Below are 9,413 nucleotides of genomic sequence, written 5' to 3'. Positions count from 1 at the left end.
GCCTCAGGATCTGGGCTCGAGACCGAGGTGGGGAGAAGTGCCCAGGAGGCGCAGTCGGCTGCGCACACTCATCCCAGGGTATGCAGAAGAGTGTCGGTCCCAGGTCCCTTTGACCAGGGACTAAGACCAAATCTCTGGATTCAAAGACTTTCAGCCTCCACTTCCCCAGGAACCCTGTGGATAAGGCCAGGCATAGGGAGTGGGCGGTAGGGCGTGGGCGCTCGGGGCATAGAACTGCGCCTGCAGTGCTGCCTCAGTTCCTACCGTTCTCCCTGTTCGCTGTGTTTAACGCTTGCCTTCACCCTGCACGCTGTTCTAACAGAGTCGTGAACAAAAGATCAAGTGTTACCATCCAGACCCAGGGCTTCTGAGAGTGAAAGGGGGAAGGAGTCAGCCTGAATGTATGCATAGTCACCTAATTCTAACAAGAATTGATTGACTGTCACCCAAGCCTTTACTGAACTTGGAGACATCAAATAACTTGGTGAAGCAAGTCAGTGAAAGAGCTGACTAGAAGGCTGGCATCCCCCTGGGTGCTAGGATAAAATTCTTAACTCTTCATGGATAGCAGTGACCAAAATCCATAAGGTGGGGGGGTGGGGTAGGGTGAGGACAGAAGCTGCCGGGGGCCAGGTGAAGGGACTGAGACCGGCAGCTGGGTTTGTGTCCAGCCTCCTGGCTTCTCAGACATAGCGTTGCTGTGTGCATGATCTCTGCATCCGACCGTGGCATGGGACCCTGGCTCCCATGAAATCACCAGCCAGGATGTCAGTTCTGCAATAACCCTGTCAGGAAAGTTCACTCTCCAGGGTGGCATAGCTGGAGGGCAGAATTTGGGCAAGAGCCCAGGCTGCTGAGCACCAGGCCAGTGCTTTTTAACTCTGCTCCTGTACTGCCCCCACACAAGGCCCTGAACATGGCCCGCGAAGCACTGGGCACTACCCACCATAGGGACAATGCTGCCAGGATGGCTCTGGGGGCTTCGGCTTCCTGCTCAGGAAGTTGCTCAGGGAAGGTCCGTGGCGGCCCAGGGGGTCATCAGGAGGCATGAACCTGGAAAATAAGCACAGGCGCAACTGCAAGACCACCTGGGATTTGCCACCAGCACCTGTACAAAAGAAGCAGGCCCAAGTTCCCCGAGAGCACCAGGAAGCATTCGGCCCTGGGCCCACCATAACCCAGCGGGATGTCACAGCATCTTAAAGCAAAAGCTTCCCTTCGCACTGAACCCCATGCAGAGCACACAGCACAGCTCTGGGCTTCTTTGGGTGTTTCTCCCGCTGTGGTTCAAGCCAGCAGTGTCAGAATCACCTAGCAGCTTAAAAGTGCAGTCATCTGAGTGCAGTGGTTCACATGGGTAATCTCAACACTTTGGGAAGCTGAGGCAGAAAGATCCCTTGAGCTCAGGAGTTCAAGACCAGCCTGGGCAGCATAGTGAAACCTTGTCTCTACAAAAAGTAAAAAAAAAAAAAAAGAAAAGAAAAGAAAATTAGCCGGGTGTGGTGGTGAATATCTTTAGTCCCAGCTACTCGGGAGGCTGAGGTGGGAGGATGACTGAGCCTGGGAGATGGAGGCTGCAGTGATTCGTGATTGTGCCACTGCACGCCAGCCTGGGTAACAGAGTGAGATCCTGGCAAAAAAAAAAAAAAAAAAATTTGCAGCCTCCGAGCTTCACACAAGACCTGACTCATCAGAATCTGAAGTTGTTCAGGAATCTGCTTTTAAGAACTTCCCCTTTGGAAGGCCGAGGCGGGCAAATTGCCTGAGCTCAGGAGTTCAAAACCAGCCTGGGCAACACAGTGAAACCTCATCTCTACTAAAAAATACCAAAAAAATTAGCTGGGCGTGGCAGCAGGTGCCTGTATTCCTAGCTACTCAGGAGGCTGAGGCAGGAGAATTGCCTGAACCCAGGAGGCAGAGGTTGCAGTGAGCCGAGATCACGCTACTGCACTCCAGCCGGGACGACAGAGTGAGACTCCATCTCCAAAACAAAAAAGAACTTCCCAGGTGATTTTTATCCAGGAAAATGAAAGTATAATTGCTCTAAGGGCTCCTCTGGCTTCCCACTGTCCTCAACAAAAGGTTAGAAACCTCTATGAGGTTAACAAACACTTCCAGAAAAGCCAAGAGTGGTGTCATACGCCTGTAGTTCCAGCTACTAGAGAAGCTGAAGAGGGAGGATCCCTGGAGCCCCGGAGTCCAGCCTGGGCAAGAGAGCTAGACTCTGTCTCTAAACAAACAAACAAACAACAACAGTTCCAGAAGGTTTCAGAGTTGTATGAGCTCCTTGAGCCTTACGTCCCATTTCTCCTGTGTTTCACCCCTTGAAACAGAGCTGTGTCACAGCTCTGGGCTGTGAACCTGCAGGTGAAGAGGTTCAATAGGAACAGGGAGTTTGAATCAGTGAGGAAGTGGACCCCAAATGCTGCCTGCACATACAGCCACCTCACAGACTTAACCTCCTCTGCACACCCTGGGGGCACAGGATCTGGTCGCAGTTTCCAGACTGCCCTGCCCCCGACCTGCTCTTCTCTTCTCCCTGGCATGGAGCCCTAATGAGGAAGGGAATGCATGCTTAGAGTTCAACAGGGAAAACCTCAGAAGGAAAACGCCCCTTGCTAAGTGAGGTTCCACTTTCTATATAAATACTTTTGTTCCCAAGGCCACTTCCAGGTCATACAAAGGTTCTGTAGAGAGTTTGGGATTCTAAATCAAGGAGGAGATGCTTTTATGGGTTGCTGTCCCCCTAAGAGTCCAGAGTCACGCTGAAGTCCCACTCTGCAGAGAGCTGGGTGATCCCCGGCCCTGTGTGGCCTCCACAGAGCAGCTCCCAGCTGCACAGCCGGCTTCTCAGAATTGGGCCTTGACCAAGAATCTGGGGAACCGCCCACTGTGGTTATTAAAAGTTCCCAAAGACTTCCTCTCCTGCTCTCCCAGGAGCAGAAGCTGTGCCAAGAGGGCCCTGTGGACGTGCCTGGGGCACCAGGGCAGGCACCCTCGCTCACAAGCGGGCGGCAGGCCCTGCCTCCTGGCAGGCCCTTAACAGAGGCCAGTGCGTCAAAAGGACTTGGCCCCGGCCCCAGGCTGTCGTCAGGCCAGAGATGGCCATGTCCCTGAGAGCTCAGTGAGGATTTCATAGGCCCAGACTAGCCAGATTCCTCCAGGCCACAGATGGACAGTGAGAGCCACCGGCCTTTTGCAGCTGGAAATGACAATGGGGGCTCCTGCAGGGCGCTGCTGCCATGCCTCTGGCCCTCCACCTCCATGGCTGCAGGAGCAATTGGCCATGGGGACCACAGTACCCCTTGGGGCACCATGTCCTGGGAATAGCTGCTACCACTTCTGGGGCACAATTGTCTCTAGTCCTCACAATGATCTCAGAGGTGACACTATTAATCCCTTTTCAAGCTAAAGAACATTCAGCTCAGAGAGGCTGAGTGGTTCCCCCTTGACTCCCAGCCAGTAAGTGGCAGGGCCTCAGATGGAAACCTCACCTGCCCCAGCCCTTTCTCAAACACCACACTGTGTCCCTGGGTCCAGAGTCAGGAGCTGCTCAGTCGTGTGCAAACAGCCTGAGCCCAGACCTCTCTCCCCATCGACCCTTCCCCGGGCCACGGTCATTCACTCGGTCATTCCTTTACAACTAGTTACTGCACGCCTGTGGGTCAGGCATGCTGGAGATACCACACGTAAGACAGATACAGTCCCTGCCCTCACAGAACTGAGGCGTTTGTCTCAAACCACATTCCAAAAAGTCAGTCAGAGAGCCCAGAATGAGGGCTAAGCTAACACTGCCTGGAACAGAAATGGAAATGGGAGCAACAGGCCAGCTGGCTGTGCTCTGTCACACACTGCTGTGGTCTCCAGACCCTCATCCACCTTGCCAGTGTTGCCCTCACCACCTGCTAAGCGGTTTGTGCCTGTGGCCCTGGTGTCCCTCTCCGCCTCCAGCCATAGCCAGTTGGTCTGGGATGAACTGACCCAAGGGTCCTATTTCAGGGCTACATGAACCAGCCAGGTTCTCCTGAACATTTCAACCCAGAGGTACGGAGACAGTCAGGGCCAGGCAAGGGGAGATCTTTACAGCCCAAAACAAAAGATTCTGGGCGGGTCTCAGTGGCTCACACCTAAAATCTCAACACTTTGGGAGGCTGAGGCAGGAGGATCCCTTGAGCCCAGGCGTTCAAGGCTGCAGTGAGCTGTGATCATGCCACTGCACTGCAACCTGGGCAACAGAGTCAAGGCCCTGTCAAAAATATATATATATATATCTGTTGCCCACTCCCATATGTAATTCAAAACTTCTGTTAAAAAAAAAAAAAAAGCAGTGGCTCATGCCTGTAATCCCAGCACTTGGGGAAGCCAAGGTGGACAGATCACGAGGTCAGGAGATGGAGGCTATCTGGCTAACACGGTGAAACCCTATCTCTACTAAAAATACAAAAAATTAGCCAGGCATGGTGGTGCGTGCCTGTAATCCCAGATACTCAGGAGGCTGAGGCAGGAGAATCACTTGAACACCAGAGGCAGAATTTGCAGTGAGCCAAGATTGAGCCACTCTAGCCTGGGTGACAGAGCAAGACTCCATCTCAAAAAATAAAATAAAATAAGACAAAAACCTGAAATAAGTGAAAGGCAATACAACAAAGTATAGATCTTTTCCATGATGACTATTTCAATAATCTGAAGTGCGCAATTCTGTTTTTTTTAAGTTAGTGGTGCCCTAAGCGCATGCTTGCATGCTTGGCCCACATCTTGGGCTTCTCTGTAGTGTGTCAGATGTGGCCCTGGGAACAGCAAGGTCAGAGCAAAGCAGCCCGCCGAGAATGCAGACCTGGGAGAGCTCTGTCTGCGGGGCTGAGTGACCGGGTGACCCCAAGCTCCGCCACCTGGAGGTGGGCGTGGCCACTGCCCCGCCCCCGAACCCCCGCCCGCCCGGGTGTCAGTACCCCAGCCGGCCGTACCGGTCGTTGACAAAGGAGAACATGAGCAGCCTCTGCTCGATGAACCACTTCCACTCGGGGTTCTCGCTCTGCAGGTCCCGGTAGTTGTCGTTGGAGACGATGACGCCGTCCTGCTCGTAGGCCACCTTCACGATGTAGCGGTCGTCGTAGCAGACCAGGCGCTTGCCGTGCACCTTGCGGGATGGCGTGTACACCAGCACCGCCTGCCGCTCCAGCTCCGCCAGCACGTGCTGCTCTGGGGGCGGGCGACGGAGATGCGGGTGAGGGCCCAAGGGCACCGCCCCTGAGGACCACCCCCAACGCGAGGCCACCCGCCTCCCCACCCGCTTCCCGGGCCGGTCAAATGAGGGCCAGGGAGGTTTTGAGGGGAGCGGGGGAAAAAATTTTCAGTTTTTCCCGCCATAGCGTTCACTCCTTTCACCCCATTTCACTGAATTTGCCTGAAGCCCCGGGTAAAGCGGGCGTGTGGCTTCCGTCCTGCCCACGTCATGACAGGAGTCCAGAAAGCCGTACTCTGCAAGGGAGAGTCACTTTAGAAGGAAGCACTCAGTCACAGCCTTTGTCCTTTTGAGGGATCCATGCCACAATGCCCCTACCGTAGCAGGCACAGAGGCCTCCTGGAGAAAGACATTCCTGTATTAACCGGGACCTTGGTGATGCCTTCAGCATGATGGGGAGCTTTGCCTCCACCTGCAAAGCCCTGCATGGGCCCCTAGCTGGGAGTCAGAGGTCCATCTTCTCTCACCATACAGGAACCTGCCTGGGACACCTTCGGGATGGAGCACCCCATCTCCGACAAGAACATCAAAGAAAGCGTCCAGGACTAGGAATCCAGCCTGGGGTCTGGGCTGGGCTCCAGTTCCTGGGTACTTCACCCCCGTTTAATGTCCGTCCGGTTTTATATTTATAAAATGAAGATAGCAACGCCTCCTCTTCTGGTCTCAGAGTGTCTGTAAGTGGACTGAGCTCAAGGGAGTGCGAGTTCTTGCAAAAACTACTCGAGAGATAAACATACACCAGATGGTACAAATATTACAAGGCCTTTTTTATCAGAAGTTAAAATCTGCATCCCAGGAGGGCCAAATGTTTGATCTGAATTTTGCCTTTGGAGACATGCAGGAAAAAAAAAAAATCCATTTGACACGTAATAATTACTCAGGTCCCTCAAGTTTAAGTCCTTTCCCATATGACACTGTTGGCTGATTTTTAAAAGGTGCATAATGCAGCTATGGTACAAAGAACAAAAATAAAGACACCACATATCCAGCATCTCCTTTGAGAAACAGGTGGTGGCTCATGTTTGGAAGTCCCCTCTGTCCCCTCAGTCTGCAATCCTCTCCATTCCCCTTAAGCCCTTAGGATAACCCTAGTTTTAGAACGCCGGGTTTATAATTTCCTTGTTTTTAGTTTTAAAAATGCAGATTATGAGAATCATTTTCTTTCTTTTTTTTCTTTATTTTTTTTGACAAGATCTCACTGTGTCATCCAGGCTGGAGTGCAGTAGCACGATCATGGCTCACTGCTGCTTCTACCCTCCAGGCTCAGGTGATCCTCTTACCTCAGCCTCCCGTGTAGCTAGGACTGCAGGCATGCACCACCACGCTCAGCTAATTTTTGTATTTTTTGTAAAGATAGGGTTTCACCATGTTGCCCAAGCTGGTCTCAAACTTCTAGACTCAAGCATCCACCCACCTCAACCTCCCAAATTGCTGGGATTACAGGGGTAAGTCACCATGCCCCGCTGAGGACTATTTTCAGTGTGATTACACATTAGACTTGACACAAATGGAATCATACTACACATATACTTAAGCAGCTTGTCTTTTTTGTTCATCATTGTGTTTGTGAGGTTTGGTTATGTCATATGTTCATCACTGTTAGTCTTGCATCTAAGTCCCTGGCACAGAAGAAGCAAGAGCCTCTTCAGGGTATATCTCCAAGGGTGAATATGGATTAGCGGTATGGAAGGCACTTTACAAGGTAATGCCAAATTGTTTTCCAGAGTGGTGATGCCAAGTTACATACCCAACACAGCACATAAGACAACCTTGCCGACACTTGGCATTTTCAGGCTTTTGAATTTTTGTCAATCTGGTGGGCACAAAATGGCCTCCTACTGTGGTTTTATTTCGCATTTCTCTGGTTGCTAATGAGATTGAGTATCTTTTCATACGTTTGTATGTTTATATGGCCATATATGTTTCCTTTTCTGTAAACAGCTTATTCATGCTTTAGCCCATCTTTCTGTTGATTCATTGTCTTTTCTCATTGATTTGGAGAAGTTCTCTCTAGACCTAGGCAGTAATCCTTCATCAGTAATGTGTGATGTATAACCCACCCCCACACTCTCACCCCAGTTTGAGGCTTATCTTTTCACTTTTTTGTTTTTGTGGTATCTATTAATGAATAAAAGCTTTTATTCATTAATAGGTTGAGAGGGCGGTAGGGAGTGGGTGCTCGGGGCATAGGACTGCGCCTGCAGTGCCGCCTCAGTTCCCACTGTTCTCCCTGTTCGCCGTTTCATTAATAGGTTGTGTGGGCCTCTTTGGGTGTTTCTCCCGCTGTGGTTCAAGCCAGCAGTGTCAGAATCACCTAGCAACTTAAAAGTGCAGTCATCTGAGTGCAGTGGTTCACATGGGTAATCTCAACACTTTGGGAAGCTGAGGCAGAAAGATCCCTTGAGCTCAGGAGTTCAAGACCAGCCTGGGCAGCATAGTGAAACCTTGTCTCTATAAAAAGTAAAAATAAAAAGGAAATTAGCCAGGTGTAGTCAAATTATACCTGACATACATGTATGTATTACATTTATTACATCATACATAATAAATAGTGAAATTTATTCATCTTTCCTTATAAGTTTGCATTCGTTGTGGCTTATTTAAAAATTCCTTCCCTACCCCAAAGGAATTTCTCTACTTTTTCCTACATTATATTTAAGTATTACACTACTGTTGAAATTCACCATTCTTCATATTCAAACCATAAAGAATAAATCAGGACAACCAGTTCATGACAGGGAACTGAACACAAGTATTTATATTTCCTCCTTCTCATAGTTCCAATGTAATGAAAGGTGGGGGAGAGCTGTAATCATGTTAAAAGTAGGTTTGGGGACAGCAGCAAACCCCGGATTTTGACATATTTTAGGAAGACAGAAAGCAGCGAGGATCTTATTGATTGGGGCATGAAGGGAACCACAGCCCAGAATGTGTGCAGAAGGCTGGAGTGGAGGTGGGAGCCATTTCCCTGCAGTCTTGGAGCACTCCCAGTGGTGGAGATGGAGTGGACGTTGGTAAAGTCTGGATGACTAACAGGTGAGCTGAGCTACTCCCTGGCAGCTGCTCCCAGGAGCATGGACCTCCACTCATTTCCCATCCCCATCCCGATAAACAAAGTGAAGATACAACCAGGAAGGAGAAAGCCTCCCATTGTTGCTGTTGACCTCCTAGAATAAAACCATAAAACCATCATCATCCTGCCATTGGAATAAGTGGTGGGTAGAGGTGCCAGGCTGCCTGCCTACTCCATGCCAGGTATACTAAAGTGAAAACTGCCAGTCAACACAAATGGTCCGCACTGCCATTCAGGGAGAAGTTATCATACTAGGAGAGAAAACCCATGGCAATTGCACAGATACACAGTCATGTGCTGCATAACAATGTTTCAGGCCATGTGTGTGACAGTGGTACCATAAGACTATAACAGAGTTGAAAAATTCCTATCATCATAGCCATCCTGACCTTGTAGTGTGACACGTGACTCATGTGTCTAAGGTGATGCTGGTGGAAACACTCTACTGTGCTGCCAGTTGTGCAAAAGTCTAGCGTGTACAACTATGTACAGTATATAACACTTGATCATCATAATAAAGAGCTTTGCATCTGATCTCTTCTCACACGTGAGCATCCCTAATCCAAAAATCTGACCAACATGATGTTCAAAGGAAATAGTCACTGGAGCATTTGGGATTTGGGATTTTTGGATTAGGAATGCTGAACCAGTAAGCATAATGAAAATATTCAGGAATTCAAAACACTTCTGGTCCCAAGTATTTCAGATAAGGGATACTCAACCTGTTTAAGAAGCCAAACAACAAATAAGACCCTGTTTGTTTAAACCACAGTGTTCTGACCGTGCCTAGTGGCTCATGCTTGTAATTCTAGCACTTTAGGAGGCTGAGGCGGAGGGATTGCTTGGGCCCAGAAGTTAAAGACCAGCCTGAGCAACATGGCAAAACCCTGTCTCTACAAAAAACAAAAACTAGCTAGGGCCGGGTGTGGTGGCTCACACGTGTAATCCTAGCACTTTGGGAGGCAGAGGAGGGTGGATCACCTGAGGTCAGGAGTTCAAGACCAGCCAACATGGTGAAACCCCATCTCTAATAAAAATACAAAAATTAGCTGGGTGTGGTGGCGCGTGCCTATAGTCCCAGCTACCTGGGAGGCTGAA

At 49.9% G+C, this 9,413-nt stretch overlaps 1 protein-coding gene across 1 annotated transcript in view; it reads right to left on the bottom strand.

Moving 5' to 3' along the window:
- The window catches only part of ZC3H12D (zinc finger CCCH-type containing 12D), a 51,243-nt gene that overhangs the window by 5,412 nt on the left and 36,418 nt on the right, over positions 1 to 9,413 (bottom strand). The window contains exons 4-5 of the mRNA XM_011965666.1: positions 4,965 to 5,199; positions 947 to 1,053 (exon numbers count right to left, since the gene is read on the bottom strand). Of these exons, the coding sequence (XP_011821056.1) occupies positions 947 to 1,053; positions 4,965 to 5,199 (342 nt within the window). The remainder of the gene's footprint in view (positions 1 to 946; positions 1,054 to 4,964; positions 5,200 to 9,413) is intronic.

Source organism: Mandrillus leucophaeus, unplaced genomic scaffold, assembly GCF_000951045.1.
Source record: "Mandrillus leucophaeus isolate KB7577 unplaced genomic scaffold, Mleu.le_1.0 Scaffold731, whole genome shotgun sequence".
NCBI classification, from domain to species: Eukaryota; Metazoa; Chordata; class Mammalia; order Primates; family Cercopithecidae; genus Mandrillus; species Mandrillus leucophaeus.
Note: the sequence above shows the minus strand (reverse complement) of the source record. Positions and strands in the feature narration are given on the sequence as shown.